The following is a 19,951-nucleotide window of genomic DNA, read 5'->3' as shown; positions in this document are numbered from 1 at the left end:
AATTGGGTAACAAAGACTTTAGTTGCATGCTGATTGGCTGTGGCAATGACAGAGGAGCCGGGTGACCAATAGCAGAAGCCTGAGGGCGGGGCCCCTGGGGGTCAGAGGGGAAACCTCCAGGATGAGGTCCAGTCAGAGTTGGCAACTCACGGCTTAAAGTAAAAGGAATAAAAGCAGAATTTTAATGTTGAAATGAAAAGACGTACAGTAAAACTTTAAAGATAAAATGTCTCTGTTTGGGTGTCTTTCCTGAGTGGGAGTTCTCCCAAGAGGTTTTAGTCCTGTTGTTTCCCTGACAACTCTTCACGAAGGGCAGCTGGGTGAAAATGGGAGGGTGAGGGGGAGGGGGAGGGGAGGGTGAGGGGAGGGTGAGGGTGAGGGGGAGGGTGAGGGTGAGGGGGAGGGGAGGGGTGGCGAAGGGAGGGTGAGGGAGGGTGAGGGGAGGGGGAAGACGGGGAAGGGTGAGGGTGAGGGGAGGGTGAGGGGAGAATGGAAGTGGATGAGGGGGAGGGGGAGGGGGAGCATGAGGGAGAGGGGGAGGGGAGAGTGATGCGGGGTGAGGGGGCATGAGGAGAGGTTGGGGGTTTAGTGCCCGCGGAGACGGTGTCGTGGGCGCCGGCGTTCCTTCGGTCTGGGGGATTCTGCTCCGTGAAGGGGCGCTCTGCTGGTGGTGATCAGTGGGAGCGAGGTGTTGGGCAGGCCGGTACTGGACACAACCGCTTTTGGCACCAAATGGAAGTCCACCTGGGAGGAGATCAGGTTTTTAGTTGTGGAGAGACTCAGGGAAACACGGCAGAAGCAGAGATCATTTCATTCCATCAGAAAACCAGAGACCAGCAACTTGCATTTACATAGCACCTTCAGTGCGATTAAACACCCTAACATGCTTCACAGGAAAACTCAAGCAATACATGGGCAGCATGGTGGCACAGTGGTTAGCACTGCTGCCTCACAGCGCCAGGGACCCGGGTTCAATTCCGGCCATGGGTCACTGTCCGTGTGGAGTCTGCACGTTCTCCCCGTGTCTGCGTGGGTTTCCTCCGGGTGCTCTGGTTTCCTCCCACAGTCTGAAAGATGTGCTGGTTGGGTACATTGACCGTGCTCCATTGCCCCTTAGTGTCCAAAGATGTGTAAGTTACATGGGTTGTCGGGGGAAATGTGTGGAGTTACGGGGATAGAGCAGAGGGGAGGGCCTATATAATAAAATATTTTGTCAGAGAGTCAGTGCAGACTCGATGGGCCAAATGGCCTCCTTCAGCACTGTTGCAATTCTATGACATCCCCATTCACAATTGGAAATATTAGGTCAGGACCTAAGGACGAAAGTGAGGGAGAGAGTTGGGGAGGTTTAGAGATGGAATTCCAGAGGGTGGGGCCTCGGGATCTGAAGACATGACCTCGGGTGCAGCAATTTATCATGGGAGATGTTTAAAGAGGTCAGAATGAGTGGAGCACAGAGGTTACAGAGACAGGGAAGGAGTGGGACCACAGAGAGATTTGAAAAGGAGGGTGAGAATTTTAAAATGGTGGCACTGCCGGACCAGGAGGTAAAGGGGGTCAGCGGGCACGGAGGTGAAAGGTCAAGTGGACTTGGTGTGACTCAGGACATGGGTAGCAGTGGTTTGGATGAGGTTTATAGAGAGTGGAAGGCGGGAGAGAATAACTGGTGGCTCCATGTCTGATAATAATACTGCAGAGCGCCTCAGGACAGGATACTGTATTAAAGGTGCTATATAAATGAAAGTTGTTGCTGTGGAGTGGAAGGTAAATAAATATTGGGAAGAGAGACTCACCCGTGCTGGTTCGTTGGCACCAACATTCACGAGGATGGCTTGATCCTGATAGCCGGGCGCTGACGCGGTCACCACGTATTTGCCCGGCAACAACAGACGGAAAAAATCTCCACCGATACCTTGAAACAAAAGCACACATATCCACTGTACAGTCACATCTCCCAGTGCAGAGGCTCATCGCAATCCCAGGGGAAACTGGGGAAATTCCCACCCTTTCCAAGCTGCAGGAATAAATCTGAACATACAGATGAACATATGAATTCGGAGCAGGAGTATCGAGGTTCATGAGATCATGACAGGCAGGGATAGGGTGAATGCACTCAGTCTTATATAAAGGGACGGCATGTGCACAGTTCCAGGGACCCGGGTTCGATTCCCGGCTCGGGTCACTGTCTGTGTGGAGTCTGCACATTCTCCCCGTGTCTGCGTGGGTTTCCTCCAGGTGCTCCGGTTTCCTCCCACAGTCCAAAGATGTGTGGGTTAGGTTGATTGGCCATGCTAAATTGCCCCTTAGTGTCCTCGGATGCATAGGTTAGAGGGATTACCAGGGTAAATATATGGGGTTATGGGGATAGTGCCTCGGTGGGATTGTTGTCGGTGCAGACTCGATGGGCCGAATGGCCTCCTTCTGCACTGTAGGATTCTATAATTCTATGACTCTTTTTCCCAAGGTTGGGAATCAAGAACTAGAGGGCATAGGTTTAAGTTCTCAGAACAATGTATCGTACAGATATTGGGACTCATCTGAACAAGGCCTGAAGCTGCCCTTGGAGTTGGGATGGAGGACCCCAGCAACCACCCCCCCCCCCCCCCCCTCCCGCCCAGAACATCACAGCAGCGCGTGGGGGGAGCTTCCAGATTGAGTATAAGAACATAAGAACATAAGAAATAGGAGCAGGAGTAGGCCATCTGGCCCTTCGAGCCTGCCCCGCCATTCAACAAGATCATGGCTGATCTGAAGCGAATCAGTTCCACTTACCCGCCTGCTCCCCATATCCCCTAATTCCCTTCTCGATCAGAAAACTATCTACCCGTGATTTAAACATATTCAACGAGGAAGCTTCCACCACTTCAATGGGCAGAGAATTCCAGAGATTCACTACCCTCTGAGAGAAGAAGTTCCCCCTCAACTCTGTTCTGAACTGGCCCCCCCTTATTTTGAGGCTGTGCCCTCTAGTTCTGGATTCCCTTCTAAGTGGAAAGAATCTCTCCACCTCTACCCTATCCAGCCCCTTCATTATCTTCTATGTCTCTATAAGATCACCCCTCATCCTTCTAAACTCCAACGAGTACAGACCCAATCTGTTTAATCTCTCCTCATAAGCTACACCCCTCATCTCTGGTATCAACCTGGTGAACTTTCTCTGCACTCCCTCCAAGGCCAATATATCCTTTCGCAAATAAGGGGACCAAAACTGCACACAGCACTCCAGTTGCGGCCTCACCAGTGCCTTGTACAGTTGCAGCAAGACCTCCCTGCTTTTATATTCTATCCCCCTCGCGATAAAGGCCAACATTCCATTCGCCTTCTTGATCACCTGCTGCACCTGCAGACTGAGTTTTTGCGATTCGTGCACAAGGACCCCCAGGTCCCTCTGCACAGTCGCACGATGTAATTTTTCTCCATTTAAATAATATTCCAATTTCCTATTATTTCTTCCAAAGTGGATAACCTCACATTTGCTAACGTTATATTCCATCTGCCAGATCCTCGCCCACTCGCTCAGCCTATCCAAATCTCTCTGCAGACTTTCCGCGTCCTCCACGCAATTCGCTTTCCCACTCACCTTCGTGTCATCAGCAAACTTGAATACCCTACATTCAGTCCCCTCCTCCAGATCATCTATGTAAATGGTAAACAATTGAGGCCCCAGCACCGATCCCTGCGGCACGCCACTGGTCACCAACTGCCAACCAGAAAAGCACCCATTTATCCCAACTCTCTGCTTCCTGTTAGATAGCCAATCCCCAATCCACGCCAACACCTTACCCCTAACTCCGTGTACCCCAATCTTCTGCAGCAACCTTTTGTGAGGCACCTTATCGAACGCCTTCTGGAAATCTAAAAACACCACATCCACCGGTTCCCCTCTGTCAACCGCACTAGTGACATCTTCATAAAAGTCCAGTAGATTCGTCAAACACGACTTTCCCTTCATGAATCCATGCTGCGTCTGCTTGATCGAACCATTCTTATTCAGGTGCTCTGTTATTTCCTCTTTAATAATGGACTCTAGCATCTTCCCAACTACGGACGTTAAGCTAACCGGCCTGTAGTTACCCGCCTTTTGTCTACTTCCTTTTTTAAACAGCGGTGTAACAGTAGCTGTTTTCCAGTCAGCCGGCACTACCCCAGAGTCCAGCGAATTTTGATAAATTACTACTAACGCATCTGCTATTACCTCAGCCATTTCTTTCAGTACCCTGGGATGCATTCCATCCGGGCCCGGGGACTTGTCTACCAAGCACCACCTCCTTAGTAACAGTAATTGTGTTAAGGACCTCCCCTCCCACCAACTCTCGATCTCTAATATTCGGCAAACTATTTGTGTCTTCCACCGTGAAGACCGACACAAAGAACTTATTTAAAGTCTCAGCCATTTCCTCGTTTTCCACTATTAAATCCCCCCTCTCATCTTCCAAGGGTCCAACATTCACTCTAGCCACTCTATTCCTTTTTATATACTTGTAAAAACTTTTACGATCATTTTTTATATTTTGAGCTAGTTTAGTTTCATAATCTATCTTTCCTTTCTTAATCGCTTTCTTAGTCGTTCTTTGTTTTTCTTTAAAGCTTTCCCAATCCACTAATTCTCCACTATTTTTGGCCACTCTGTACGCATCTGATTTTATTTTAATACTCTCCTTTATTTCCTTCGTTATCCACGTCCGGTTATCCTTTTTCTTACAGCCCTTCCTTATCACCGGAATATATTTTTGCTGAGTACTTTAAAAAATCTCCTTAAAAATCCTCCACTGTTCCTCAGCTGTCCTACCTACCAGTCTGCTCGCCCAGTCTACATTAGCCAATTCCACCCTCATCCTATCGTACTCCCCTCTGTTCAAGCAGAGGACATTGGTTTGGGACCCTACTTTCTCACCCTCCATCTGTATCAGAAATTCCACCATATTATGATCACTCATCCCAAGAGGATCCTTCACAAGAAGATCCTTAATCCTACCTGTCTCATTGCACAGAACCAGATCCAAGATAGCTCGCTCTCTCGTAGGTTCTGTAACATACTGTTCAATGAAACAATCCCAACAGCATTCCAAGAACTCTTCCTCAAGCCCTCCACGTCCAATTTGAGTCGACCAATCAATATGTAGGTTAAAATCCCCCATGATTATTGCCGTTCCACTTTTGCACGCATCCATTATTTGCTTGTTTATAGCCCTCCCCACCTCTAAGTTATTATTTGAGTATCATTGAGGAAGTCCATCCTGCAGCCTCGGACCGTTCCTGGAGATCAGCTTCAACATTGAGTCAGTGATGTTAAGCAATGTTTCAGTATGGCACCCAGATACGATGGCGGGAAGAACACCACCAAGCCCGGCCTATCATGGAGCATGGAGCCAAACCCCGAGAGCATAATCAGTGAGGTCAGGGCTGGAAGACATGGTGCAACTCCCATCAGCCTCCACACCTGACCTGCCCGGTACCCGAGAAAGATGTTTGTTTGAACTGAAGTCACTTTAATTCATGGGGAAAAACTGAAAGATAAAGACTACAGGCTTATTGGAAATCATAGGGCACGGCCAAGCTTTATGTTTTGAACCTGCTGGTTTTGAATTCTGTCTTGTTGGAGAATAGGAAGGCTCCTCTACCTGACTCTCTCTCTCGCTGTCTTGCCTGAAACGCATTGTGTGTGGTTCTCAATCCACTATCAGAGAGTCTAACTCACAGGATTTAACTTGTCTGCATTTAGAACAGAAAAATTGATCCAGCTCCATATATCTTCCATGCTGAAGTTCCCTTGACGACATCCAAATCGACAGCATCAAGACCCTGTGAACCTTATCCTTCATTTTAGAATACTTATCTTCTAAAGCCCACGGGGAGGGTTTTCCGGCTGCGCTCACCCCAAATCTGGAAAATCCCGCCTGAGGTCAACACATGATCCGCCCCCAGCCCGCTACAATTCCTGTGGTGGGCGAGACAGGAAAATTCCCCTCATATCTACAGAGAGACCCTATCTGGTGTGTGTGTGCGCGTACGTGTGTGTGTGTACATGTGTTGTGTGTATATGTGTGTACGCATGTCTGTTGTGTGTATGTGTGTGTACGTGTGTACATGTTTTGTGGAACATTTAAGAGATAGATAGTTATACTTCCAGAGTACAATTGTGTGTTAAGCAGTTCTTGCAATCTGTTTATAAAAAGTTTTTGTTTGACATAATTGTTCTGAGTTGATTGAAAGGAGTCTGCTTTATTCTGGTTACCAGGACTGAAGATAAGCAATTGGCCATTTCGGTGGGTAAATTAAACTTTCAAATGAATGGTGTGACCTGCAGAGAAGTGGGGCTAGATAAGGGCGGCACTGTGGCCCAGTGGTTAGCACTGCTGCCTCATAGGGCCAGGGACCCGGGTTCAATTCTGGTCTCGGGCCACTGTGTGTGTGGAGTTTGCACTTTCTCCCCGTGTCTGTGTCCACACAGATTACAGCAGGCCAGGAAATTGGATGGAATATACAGAATGGAAAAGAATGACTAAAAAATGAGAGATATTAGAGTATGAAACAAAGATTGCTAGAAATATAACCAAGTAAGTTTCTGCAAGTATTTAAAAGGTAAACATGTAATAGATATGTGCATTGGTCCCTTAGAGAGTGAGAATGGGATTTGATTTATTATTGTCACATGTATTAGTTTACAGTGAAAAATATTGTTTCATGTGCGCATGACAATCATAGCTAGGGTGCAGAGAAAGTTCAACTTAGAAATCATAGAATTCCTAAGTACAGAAGGAGGCCATTCGGCCCATCAAGCCTGCACCGACAACAGTCCCACCTGGGCCTTATCCCACTACCCCACACATTTACCCCACTAATCCCTCTAACCTACACATCCCAGGGCACGAAGGGGCAATTTAGCATGGCCAATCCACCAAACCCTCACATCTTTGGACTGTCGGAGGAAACCGGAGCACCCGGAGGAAACCCACGCAGACACGGGTAGAATGTGCAAACTCCAGACAGACAGTGACCCAAGCCGGGAATCGAACTCAGGTCCTTGGAGCTGCGAGGCAGCAGTGCTAACCACTGTGCCACCGTGCCACCCTACGAGAACTTAATACGAGGTAGGTCCATTCAAAAGTCTGATGGCAGGGAAGAAGTTATTCTTGAGTCTGGTGCTTCGGTTTCCTCACACAGTCCAAAGATGTGCGGGTTAGGTGGATTGGCCATGCTAAATTGACCCGAGTGTTCAGGGATTAGCAGGGTAAATATGTGGGGTTACGGGCCTGGGTGGGATTGTGGTTGGTGCAGACTCGATGGGCTGAATGGCCTCCTTCTGCACTGTAGGGATTCTATGATTCTATTACGCAGACTCCTCCCATCCTGGCCATAACACTTCCTTTCCCACTGGAATTATCTTTGCTGAATGTTGGGAAGTATCTCCTTAGATGTCTACCGCTGCATCTCTATCCCATGAATACTGAGCTCGGAATGTTCCTTTCTGGCCTAGTCCATCAACCTGCAAACACTTCCACCTCCTTCCTTTCCACGTGACAAGACTCACCACCGCATTCCCTACTCTACCTCACTCTATTTGCTAACTAGGAACAGATTTGAGATCAGTCCAGTCTCCAATCCTGATGCCACTTACTGCTCAGTTTGTGAGGACGATGGGATGAGGGTCTCAGGGGAGGTTACCTCCCCCTATTTCAGCCCCTCTCTCCCAGAGCTGATGGTCACAGCCTCTACCTGGGGGATTTCACAATTAGAAGTTTCTATTTCTTTCCTAGGACGTGGGTGTCGCTGGCCAGCCCCGCATTTATTGCCAATCCCTAACTGCCCTTGAGAAGGTGATGGTGAGCTGCCCTCTTGAACCCGCGGCAGTCCCTGTGGTGTAGGTACACCCACAGTGCTGTTAGGGAGGGAGTTCTAGGATTTTGACCCAGTGACAGTGAAGGAACGGCGATATATTTCCAGCTCAGGATGGTGAGTGACTTGGAGGGGAATCTCCAGGTGGTGGTGTTCCCAGGAATCTGCTGCCCTTGTCCTAATTGGCAGAGGTCTTGGGTTTGGAAGATGCTGCCTCAGGAACCTTGGTGAGTTCCTGCAATGTATCTTGTCGATGGTACACACGGCTGCCACTGTGCGTTGGTGGTGGAGGGAGTGGATGTTTGTGGATGTTTGTGGATGTGGTGCTTTGTCCTGGATGGTGTCAGGCTTGGATCCAACACAAGCCAGGAATCAAATCATCAATGCTGCAGGGAGACGGGGCGGGGAGACGGGGCGGGGAGACAGGGCGGGGAGACGGGGCGGGGAGACGGTGAAGTGGAGACGGTGAAGTGGAGACGGGGCAGGGAGACGGTGCAGAGAAATGGGGCAGTGGGAGACAGTGCAGGGAGACGGGGCGGGGAGATGGGGCGGGGAGACGGGGCGGGGAGACGGGGCGGGGAGACGGGGCGGGGAGACGGTGAAGTGGAGGCGGGGCAGGGAGACGGGGCGGGGAGACGGGGCAGGGAGACGGTGCAGGGAAATGGGGTGAGGAGACAGTGCAGGGAGACGGAGTGGGGAGATGGGGCGGGGAGACGGGGCGGGGAGACGGGGCGGGGAGACGGGGCGGGGAGACGGGGCGGGGAGACGGGGCAGGGAAATGGGGTGAGGAGACAGTGCAGGGAGACGGAGCGGGGAGATGGGGCGGGGAGACGGGGCGGGGAGACGGGGTGGGGAGACGGTGAAGTGGAGGCGGGGCAGGGAGACGGGGCAGGGAGACGGAGCGGGGAGACGGGGCGGGGAGACGGGGCGGGGAGACGGTGAAGTGGAGGCGGGGCAGGGAGACGGGGCAGGGAGACGGAGCGGGGAGATGGGGCGGGGAGACGGGGCGGGGAGACGGGGTGGGGAGACGGTGAAGTGGAGGCGGGGCAGGGAGACGGGGCGGGGAGACGGGGCAGGGAGACGGTGCAGGGAAATGGGGTGAGGAGACAGTGCAGGGAGACGGAGCGGGGAGATGGGGCGGGGAGATGGGGCGGGGAGACGGGGTGGGGAGACGGTGAAGTGGAGGCGGGGCAGGGAGACGGGGCAGGGAGATGAAGAGTTGGGGACAAGGGAAATAATTCTACAGAAGGACGAAGCATTGAAACAAAAGGACATGAATCTTGTCATGGCACCAACCTGAGGTAACATCATGATTGATACCAGAAACTGAAATGACAGCCTTGTAAATTCCATTGTTGTTTTCATCCAAGACCATCCCTTTGATCCCCTTGTGAACCTGAAACAAAACAAGTACAGATCAGAAACCGTTATCATCTCAGAATTGACAAATCCACACAGGGCAACAGAGTAAAGCTCCCTCTACACTGTCCCCATCAAACACTCCCAGGACAGGTACAGCACGGGGTTAGATACAGAGTAAAGCTCCCTCTACACTGTCCCCATCAAACACTCCCAGGACAGGTACAGCACGGGGTTAGATACAGAGTAAAGCTCCCTCTACACTGTCCCCCATCAAACACTCCCAGGACAGGTACAGCATGGGGTTAGACACAGAGTAAAGCTCCCTCTACACTGTCCCCATCAAACACTCCCAGGACAGGTATAGCACGGGGTTAGATACAGAGTAAAGCTCCCTCTACACTGTCCCCATCAAACACTCCCAGGACAGGTATAGCACGGGGTTAGATACAGAGTAAAGCTCCCTCTATATTTTCTCACTATACAGTCTCAGTTTAACACAGTTTCAGGATGAGTTGCTGTTGTGAATGATATTCTGAGTGAATGTTGAAACCTGTTATATTTTGATGTTGTAACACTGGCAAATTGTGACATTTCTCTCACTGGCTTCACTTGTCGCAAAACCGGAAAATCACACCCGAGATCAACGGAACTTCCCATGGTCCACCCCTCGCCCGCTCCGATTCCCGTGGCAGGCGGGATGGTAAAATTCCTGCCACTGTCTCCCACAAAGCGGCAGGAACAGGCATTGCGCTGACACATTCACCTGGAGACTTGAGGTGGCAAATTACACAGAGATTACAGGAATTCTCAATCAATAGGTTAGTGTAAATCTTCTGATGTGATCCCTTCAGGTCTATGGGCGGCACGGTAGCACAGTGGTTAGCACTGCTGCCTCACAGCGCCAGGGACCTGGGTTCGATGCTCGGGTCACTGTCTGTGTGGAGTTTGCACGTTCTCCCCGCGTCTGTGTGGGTTTCCTCCGGGTGCTCTGGTTTGCACCCACAGTCCAAAGATGTGAGGTTAGGTGGATTGGCCATGGTAAATTGCCCCTTAGTGTACCACGATGTGTAGGTTATGGGAATTAATGGGGTAAATGAGTGGGCCTTGTAAGATGCTCTTTTGGAGAGTCGGTGCAGTCTCGATGGGCCAAATGGCCTCCTTCTGGGGACAGTGTAGAGGGAGTTTGATTATTTCGGTCATAGAGTCATAGAGGTTTACAGCATGGAAACAGGCCCTTCGGCCCAACTTGTCCATGCCGCCCTTTTTTAAAAAAACCGCTCAGCTAATCCCAATTGCATTTGGCCCATATCCCTCTATACCCATCGTACCCATGTAACTATCTAAATGCTTTTTAAAAGACAAAATTGGACCTGCCTCTACTACAACCTCTGGCAGCTTGTTCCAGACACTCACCACCCTCTGTGTGAAAAAATTGTCCCTCTGGACACTTTTGTATCTCTCCCATCTCACCTTAAACCGATGCCCTCTAGTTTTAGACTTCCCTACCTTTGGGAAAAGATATTGACTATCTCGCTGATCTGTGCCCCTCATTATTTTATAGACTTCTATAAGACCACCCCTCAGCCTCCTACGCTCCAGAGAAAAAAGTCCCAGTCTATTCAGCCTCTCCTTATAACTCAATCCATCAAGTCCCGGAAGCATCCTAGTAAATCTTTTCTGCACGCTTTCTAGTTTAATAATATCCTTTCTATAATAGGGTGACCAGAATTGCACACAGTATTCCAAGTGTGGCCTTACCAATGTCTCGTACAACTATAACAAGACGTCCCAACTCCTGTATTCAATGTTCTGACCAATGAAACCAAGCATGCCGAATGCCTTCTTCACCACTCTGTCCATCTGTGACTCCACTTTCAATGACCTATGAACATGTACCCCTAGATTTCTTTGTTCTGTAACTCTCCCCGACGCCCTACCATTAACTGAGTAAGTCCTGCCCTGGTTCAATCTACCAAAATGCATTACCTCGCATTTGTCTAAATTAAACTCCATCTGCCATTCGTCAGCCCACTGGCCCAATTGATCAAGACCCCGGTCTTTGACATTCTGGCTGAAAATTTGCCTGGATTTTTTTAAAGTCAGATAGCCTCCTGGTTATCCCACTGGGAAGTATATAGATCTATAACTTGCTGATGACTTGCTGTTGATAACCAAAGTGAGCTGGATTATCTCAAAAGTTTATTTATTTGTGTCGCACATTGGTTTACAATAAAACTGCAATGAAGTTACTGTGAAAATCCTCTGGTCGCCACACTCCGGCGCCTGTTCGGGTACACTGAGGGAGAATTTAGCACGGCCAATGCACCCTAACCAGCACGTCTTTCGGACTGTGGGAGGAAACCGGAGCACCCGGAGGAAACCCATGCAGACACGGGGAGAACGTGCAAACTCCACACAGTGACCCGAGACTGGAATCGAACCCGGATCCCTGGCGCTGTGAGGTAGCAGTGCTAATCACTGTGCCACCGTGCCCCCGGGAATCGAACCTGGGTCCCTGGCGCTGTGAGGCAGCAGTGCTAATCACTGTGCCACCCGTGCCGCCCTGCGTCTGAACCAGAGGCATTTGGATTGATTAATCTCAGTCGCTGTAAGAACTCAGAGTGATGTAAGCTTCTCACCTCCTCCATGAAGGCCAGCAGTGCCTCTCGATTTCCGTACCACTCCCTCTGCAGCTCACTCTCTGGGGGGAATTTCTTGCAGCTTAGCTCCAGCGTGATCTCAAAGCAGTTGGTGTGTAGATAGTTAAAGTCCTGCATCCCTGTGTGAACAGGGTCCGAGGAGGAGAACAGCTCGATAATCGAGACGCAGTGGAAATGTGAAGATTGAAGATAGAAAAATCGCCCAAGCACAAACCCAATGTCTACAACCCCACCCCCCACTCCCCTCACCAACGGTATTGGCTGATGGGTCAGAGACACGGTGAGAGTTTGAACCAATCTGACGATGGTATTGGATCACCCAGTCTGATGCCAGGCCGGTGTCGGCTGGTACAGCTGGCGTGAAGTCCCAGAACATGGAGAGAAGACAAGATTTGTCAGGTGAATTTTGGGAAGAGAGCGGGTGGATTGGAGGTGATGAGAGTGGAGATTATGGCCCGAATATTGGGCCATTGGGATGGGATCATGTGGCCGTGGGGACGGACCAGCTCACTGAACCGGAACGCGGATTAGTCTGGGAGTGGGAGGTTGATGTGCGTGAGTGTGCGCGTGTGTGCGTGCGTGTGTGTGGTTTTTTCACTAGTCACATCCAGGACTGACCCAGGAGACAACATCTGCAAAGAGCCTGGACAGATGTTCCCACTGAGCCTGAAACAAAACTGAAACTGGTACAGCTGGCAGTTCCTCTCAGGGAGGCCTCACTGTCCTCGACACAGAAAGAGGAACGTATGGCTCCTGACCTGGGAGAGGGAGGGATGGAGGGGCAGAGCAGAGGACGACAGAGGGAGTCATTAAGGTTTACAGCATGGAAACAGGCCCGTTGGCCCAACTTATCCATGCTGCCTAGTTTTTACCTAAGCATGCAGGTGCAGCAGGCGGTAAAGAAGGCAAATGGCATGTTGGCCTTCATTGTGAGAGGTTTCGAGCACAGGAGCAGGGATGTGTTGTTGCAATTATACAGGGCCTTGGTGAGGCCTAACCTAGAATATTGTGTGCAGTTTTGGTCTCCTTTCCTTGAGGAAGGATGTTCTTGCTCTCGAGGGAGAGCAGCGAAGGTTTACCAGGCTGATTCCGGGGATGGCGGGACTGATGTATGAGGAGAGATTGACTAGGTTAGGATTGTTTTCACTGGAGTTCAGACGAATGAGGGGGAATCTCATAGAGACTTATAAAATTCTAACAGGACTAGACAGGGTAGATGCAGGGAGGATGTTCCCGATGGTGGGGGGAGTCCAGAACCAGGGGTCACAGTCTGAGGATTCGGGGTAGACCATTTAGGATGGAGGTGAGGAGACATTTCTTCACCCAAAGAGTGGTGAGCCTGTGGAATTCATTACCACAGGAAGTAGTTGATGCCAAAACATTGAATATATTCAAGAGGCGGCTGGATATAGCACTTGGGGCGAATGGGATCAAAGGTTATGGGGAGAAAGCAGGATTAGGCTATTGAGTTGGACAATCAGCCACGATCGTGATGAATGGCAGAGCAGGCTCGAAGGGCAGAATGGCCTCCTCCTGCTCCTATCTTCTATGTTTCTATGTTTCTATGAGCGTGTTATGAGTCGCCCCTTGCTTTCAGACAGGGCATTGCAGGGACTGAGGAGAGAATCTGATGGAAAATGGGTGTGAGGTCCCCCAAGCCCTCCCTCAGAGAGAGAGAGAGAGAGAGCGAGGGAGTGAGGGAGGGGAAGAGAAGGAGGGACGCAGGGAGGGACAGACGTAGGGACAGAGGGAGGGGCAGGGGGAAAGGCAGAGGGAGGGAGGGGTAGAGAAAGGGACAAGAAGCACAGGAGAGACAGAGAGAGGGATGGAGGGGCAGAGCAGAGGGAGACAGAGGAAGTCACAGAGTCATGAGGTTTACAGCATGGAAACCGGCTCTTCAGTTGAACTTGTCCACGCCGCTCAGTTTTTACCACTAAGCTAGTCCCAATTGCCTGCGTTTGGCCCATATCCCTCGATACCCATCTTATCTCTGTAACTGTCCAAGTGCTTTTCAAAGACAAAATTGTACCCGCCTCTACTACTACCTCTGGCAGCTTGTTCCAGACACTCACCACTCTCTGTGTGAAAAAATTGCCTCTCTGGACACTTTTGTATCTCTCCCCCCTCAGCTTAAACCTATGCCCTCTAGTTTTAGACTCCCCTACCTTTGGGAAAAGATATTGACTATCTCACTGATCTATGCCCCTCATTATTTTATAGACCTCTACAAGATCATCCCTGAGTCTCCTGCGCTCCAGAGAAAAAAGTCCCAGCCTATCCAGCCTCTCCTTATAACTCAAACCATCAAGTCCCGGTAGCATCCTAGTAAATCTCTTCTGCACTCTTTCTAGTCTAATAATATCCTTGCTATAATAGAGTGACCCCAGAACTGTACATAGTATTCCAAGTGTGGCCTTACCAATGTCTTGTACAACTTCAACAAGATGTCCCAACTCCCGTATTCAAAGTTCTGACCAATGAAACCAAGCATGCTGAATGCCTTCTTCACCACTCTGTCCACCTCTGACTCCACTTTCAAGGAGCTATGAACATGTACCCCTAGATCTCTTTGTAAGTCCTGCCCTGGTTCAATCTACCAAAATGCATTACCTTGCATTTATCTAAATTAAACTCCATCTGCCATTTATCAGCCCATTGGCCCAATTGATCAAGATCCCGTTGCAATCCTAGTTGACCTTCTCCACTTTCCACTATGCCACCAATCTTGGTGTCATCTGCAAACTAACTGACCATGCCTCCGAGGGAGGTGCAGATGCTGCGAGGGGTAAAGAGAGGCATTGGCAGAGGGAGGGAGGGTCAGAGGGAGGCGGGTGGCAGAGGGAGGGTCAGAGGGAGGCAGGGGGCAGAGGGAGGGGCAAAGGGAAGGGGCAGAGGGAGGGGGCAGGGGGAAGAGGGAGGCGGGAGGCAGGGGGAGGTGGGGGGCAGGAGGAGGTGGGGGGGGCAGGGAGAGGTGGGGGGGCAGTGGGAGGCCGGGCAGGGGGGCAGGGGGGCAGGGGGGGGCAGGGGGAGGCCGGGGGAAGTGGCAGGGGGAGGCCGGGGGGGGAGGGGGGGGGCAGGGGGAGGCCGGGGGAAGTGGCAGGGGGAGGCCGGGGGGGGAGGGGGGGGGCAGGGGGAGGCCGGGGGAAGTGGCAGGGGGAGGCCGGGTGGGCCAGTGGGAAACCGGGGGGGGGGGGGGGGGGGGTGGGGGTGGGCAGGCGGAGGTGAGGGAGGTGGGGGTGGGGGGGGCAGGGGGAGGCCAGGGGGAGTGGCAGGGGGGCGGGGGGGGGGGGTTAGGGGGAGGCGGGGGGCAGAGGGAGGGGCAATGGGGAGGGGGCAGTGGGAGGGGCAGAGCCTCACCTCGCGAAAGCGAATACCAGCTGGCACCATTTGTGATCCCGTCAGGAAAATAGTCTCCACAGTTGGTTCCACTGTGCATCCAGCCATGGGAATAAGAGTAGACCTTCGCCAGCTGGAGGGAGAGAGAGAAGGAAAAAAACTGAAATCCAGATCATACAGCAGCATTCCTGCATTTCCACAGGAATATTCGGAATTATAGATTTCCTTCACTGAAACTCTGGATTATCAGAAACTACTCCCTCTGGTGGACAACAGACACACAACAGGCAGAAAAACTGCACTTTTCAGAAATGTTTGATCTCAATTTCCAACAGGACATCAACCCGGACAGTAACAGATCTTTATCCACATACAAACCACTAATTGGAATTAGGGTGTAACTCACTCCCGGGTATCTGTTATTCTATATATAAACCTCCCCGAACCCCTCGATTCGATTCCAGACTGTAACTCACTCCCGGGTATCTGTTATTCTATATATAAACCACCCTGAAACCCTCAATTAGATTCCAGTCTGTAACTCACTCCCGGGTATCTGTTATTCTATATATAAACCACCCCAAACCCCTCGGTTAGATTCCAGTCTGTAACTCACTCCCGGTATCTGTTATTCTATATATAAACCACCCTGAACCCCTCGATTAGATTCTAGTCTGTAACTCACTCCCGGGTATCTGTTATTCTATATATAAACCACCCTGAAACCCTCAATTAGATTCCAGTCTGTAACTCACTCCCGGGTATCTGTTATTCTATATATAAACCACCCTGAACCCCTCAATTAGATTCCAGTCTGTAACTCACTCCCGGGTATCTGTTATTCTATATATAAACCACCCTGAAACCCTCAATTAGATTCCAGTCTGTAACTCACTCCCGGGTATCTGTTATTCTATATATAAACCACCCTGAACCCCTCAATTAGATTCCAGTCTGTAACTCACTCCCGGGTATCTGTTATTCTATATATAAACCACCCTGAACCCCTCGATTAGATTCCAGTCTGTAACTACACCGGGTATCTGTTATTCTATATATAAATCACCCCGAACCCCTCGATTAGATTCCAGTCTGTAACTCACTCCCGGTATCTGTTATTCTATATATAAACCACCCCAAACTCCTCGGTTAGATTCCAGTCTGTAACTCATTCTTGGGTATCTGTTATTCTATATATAAACCACCCCAAACCCCTCGGTTAGATTCCAGTCTGTAACTCACTCCCGGTATCTGTTATTCTATATATAAACCACACCGAACCCCTCGATTAGATTTCAGTCTGTAACTCACTCCCGGTATCTGTTATTCTATATATAAACCACCCCAAACCCCTCGGTTAGATTCCAGTCTGTAACTCACTCTTGGGTATCTGTTATTCTATATATAAACCACCCCCAACCCCTCGGTTAGATTCCAGTCTGTAACTCACTCTTGGGTATCTGTTATTCTATATATAAACCACCCCAAACCCCTCGGTTAGATTCCAGTCTGTAACTCACTCTTGGGTATCTGTTATTCTATATATAAACCACCCCCAACCCCTCGGTTAGATTCCAGTCTGTAACTCACTCCCGGTATCTGTTATTCTATATATAAACCACCCTGAACCCCTCGATTAGATTCCAGTCTGTAACTCACTCCCGGTATCTGTTATTCTATATATAAACCACCCTGAACCCCTCGATTAGATTCCAGTCTGTAACTCACTCCCGGGTATCTGTTATTCTATATATAAACCTCCCCGAACCCCTCGATTCGATTCCAGACTGTAACTCACTCCCGGTATCTGTTATTCTATATATAAACCACCCCAAACCCCTCGGTTAGATTCCAGTCTGTAACTCACTCCCGGGTATCTGTTATTCTATATATAAACCACCCCAAACCCCTCGATTAGATTCCAGTCTGTAACTCACTCCCGGTATCTGTTATTCTATATATAAACCACCCTGAACCCCTCGATTAGATTCCAGTCTGTAACTCACTCCCGGTATCTGTTATTCTATATATAAACCACCCTGAACCCCTCGATTAGATTCCAGACTGTAACTCACTCCCGGGTATCTGTTATTCTATATATAAACCACCCTGAAACCCTCAATTAGATTCCAGTCTGTAACTCACTCCCGGGTATCTGTTATTCTATATATAAACCACCCCAAACCCCTCGGTTAGATTCCAGTCTGTAACTCACTCCCGGTATCTGTTATTCTATATATAAACCACCCTGAACCCCTCGATTAGATTCTAGTCTGTAACTCACTCCCGGGTATCTGTTATTCTATATATAAACCACCCTGAAACCCTCAATTAGATTCCAGTCTGTAACTCACTCCCGGGTATCTGTTATTCTATATATAAACCACCCTGAACCCCTCAATTAGATTCCAGTCTGTAACTCACTCCCGGGTATCTGTTATTCTATATATAAACCACCCTGAAACCCTCAATTAGATTCCAGTCTGTAACTCACTCCCGGGTATCTGTTATTCTATATATAAACCACCCTGAAACCCTCAATTAGAGTCCAGTCTGTAACTCACTCCCGGGTATCTGTTATTCTATATATAAACCACCCTGAACCCCTCAATTAGATTCCAGTCTGTAACTCACTCCCGGGTATCTGTTATTCTATATATAAACCACCCTGAAACCCTCAATTAGAGTCCAGTCTGTAACTACACCGGGTATCTGTTATTCTATATATAAATCACCCCGAACCCCTCGATTAGATTCCAGTCTGTAACTCACTCCCGGTATCTGTTATTCTATATATAAACCACCCCAAACTCCTCGGTTAGATTCCAGTCTGTAACTCATTCTTGGGTATCTGTTATTCTATATATAAACCACCCCAAACCCCTCGGTTAGATTCCAGTCTGTAACTCACTCCCGGTATCTGTTATTCTATATATAAACCACCCCGAACCCCTCGATTAGATTTCAGTCTGTAACTCACTCCCGGTATCTGTTATTCTATATATAAACCACCCCAAACCCCTCGGTTAGATTCCAGTCTGTAACTCACTCTTGGGTATCTGTTATTCTATATATAAACCACCCCCAACCCCTCGGTTAGATTCCAGTCTGTAACTCACTCTTGGGTATCTGTTATTCTATATATAAACCACCCCAAACCCCTCGGTTAGATTCCAGTCTGTAACTCACTCTTGGGTATCTGTTATTCTATATATAAACCACCCCCAACCCCTCGGTTAGATTCCAGTCTGTAACTCACTCCCGGTATCTGTTATTCTATATATAAACCACCCTGAACCCCTCGATTAGATTCCAGTCTGTAACTCACTCCCGGTATCTGTTATTCTATATATAAACCACCCTGAACCCCTCGATTAGATTCCAGTCTGTAACTCACTCCCGGGTATCTGTTATTCTATATATAAACCTCCCCGAACCCCTCGATTCGATTCCAGACTGTAACTCACTCCCGGTATCTGTTATTCTATATATAAACCACCCCAAACCCCTCGGTTAGATTCCAGTCTGTAACTCACTCCCGGGTATCTGTTATTCTATATATAAACCACCCCAAACCCCTCGATTAGATTCCAGTCTGTAACTCACTCCCGGTATCTGTTATTCTATATATAAACCACCCTGAACCCCTCGATTAGATTCCAGTCTGTAACTCACTCCCGGGTATCTGTTATTCTATATATAAACCTCCCCGAACCCCTCGATTCGATTCCAGACTGTAACTCACTCCCGGTATCTGTTATTCTATATATAAACCACCCCAAACCCCTCGGTTAGATTCCAGTCTGTAACTCACTCCCGGGTATCTGTTATTCTATATATAAACCACCCCGAATCCCTCGATTAGATTCCAGTCTGTAACTCACTCCCGGTATCTGTTATTCTATATATAAACCACCCCAAACCCCTCGGTTAGATTCCAGTCTGTAACTCACTCCCGGGTATCTGTTATTCTATATATAAACCACCCCGAATCCCTCGATTAGATTCCAGTCTGTAACTCACTCCCGGGTATCTGTTATTCTATATATAAACCACCCCAAACCCCTCGGTTAGATTCCAGTCTGTAACTCACTCCCGGGTATCTGTTATTCTATATATAAACCACCCCGAATCCCTCGATTAGATTCCAGTCTGTAACTCACTCCCGGGTATCTGTTATTCTATATATAAACCACCCCGAATCCCTCGATTAGATTCCAGTCTGTACCTCAGGGTGTATATGAACCATACAAGTTCTGCCTTGCGATATTTCCTGGTTTATATTCCAGGTTGGTGCTCCAGTCTGCCCTCGGGGTCGATGTAAAAGATGCCATTCCTGTATTTTGAAGAACAGCAGGAGAGAGTTCCCTGCTGTTTCGGCTGATATACCCCACAGATAACGAGTGTTAAACCTGGTCATTACACACTGCTATTTGTGGGATCTTACTGTGCGCTAACTAGTTGCCACCTTTCCTTCGTTTTAACGGTAACTACACTTCCAAATACTTCATTGTCACTTGGGAAGGCCTGGCGATGTGAAAGGCGCCACAGCAATGCAAATCTGTTTATTTTTGTACCTCCTGGAAGAGTTTGTGGTCGGGTGTGACGGAGGCGGTTGATCTGTGTGGGCCGCGGCTGGGCTCCTGGGCCTTGTCAAACGGATAATTCGCCACCACAGCCCCTCCGTGCAGATTGGCCGATAGGACAAAGTTATAACTCTGCAGCCAGCGAATCACAGCGTAGGTTTCCTGTTCAGT

The 19,951-nt window shown here is 49.3% G+C and overlaps 1 protein-coding gene across 1 annotated transcript in view; it reads right to left on the bottom strand.

Annotated features, from left to right (window-relative positions):
- Nucleotides 1–496: 496 nt before the first annotated feature.
- cpn1 (carboxypeptidase N, polypeptide 1) overlaps nt 497–19,951 on the bottom strand; it is a 40,625-nt gene continuing 21,170 nt past the window's right edge. The window contains exons 4-9 of the mRNA XM_078224340.1: nt 19,772–19,951; nt 15,216–15,327; nt 11,838–11,977; nt 9,133–9,232; nt 1,794–1,912; nt 497–744 (exon numbers count right to left, since the gene is read on the bottom strand). Of these exons, the coding sequence (XP_078080466.1) occupies nt 586–744; nt 1,794–1,912; nt 9,133–9,232; nt 11,838–11,977; nt 15,216–15,327; nt 19,772–19,951 (810 nt within the window). The 3' untranslated portion in view covers nt 497–585. The remainder of the gene's footprint in view (nt 745–1,793; nt 1,913–9,132; nt 9,233–11,837; nt 11,978–15,215; nt 15,328–19,771) is intronic.

The sequence above is a fragment of the Mustelus asterias genome, chromosome 11 (assembly GCF_964213995.1).
Source record: "Mustelus asterias chromosome 11, sMusAst1.hap1.1, whole genome shotgun sequence".
NCBI lineage: Eukaryota > Metazoa > Chordata > Chondrichthyes > Carcharhiniformes > Triakidae > Mustelus > Mustelus asterias.
Note: the sequence above shows the minus strand (reverse complement) of the source record. Positions and strands in the feature narration are given on the sequence as shown.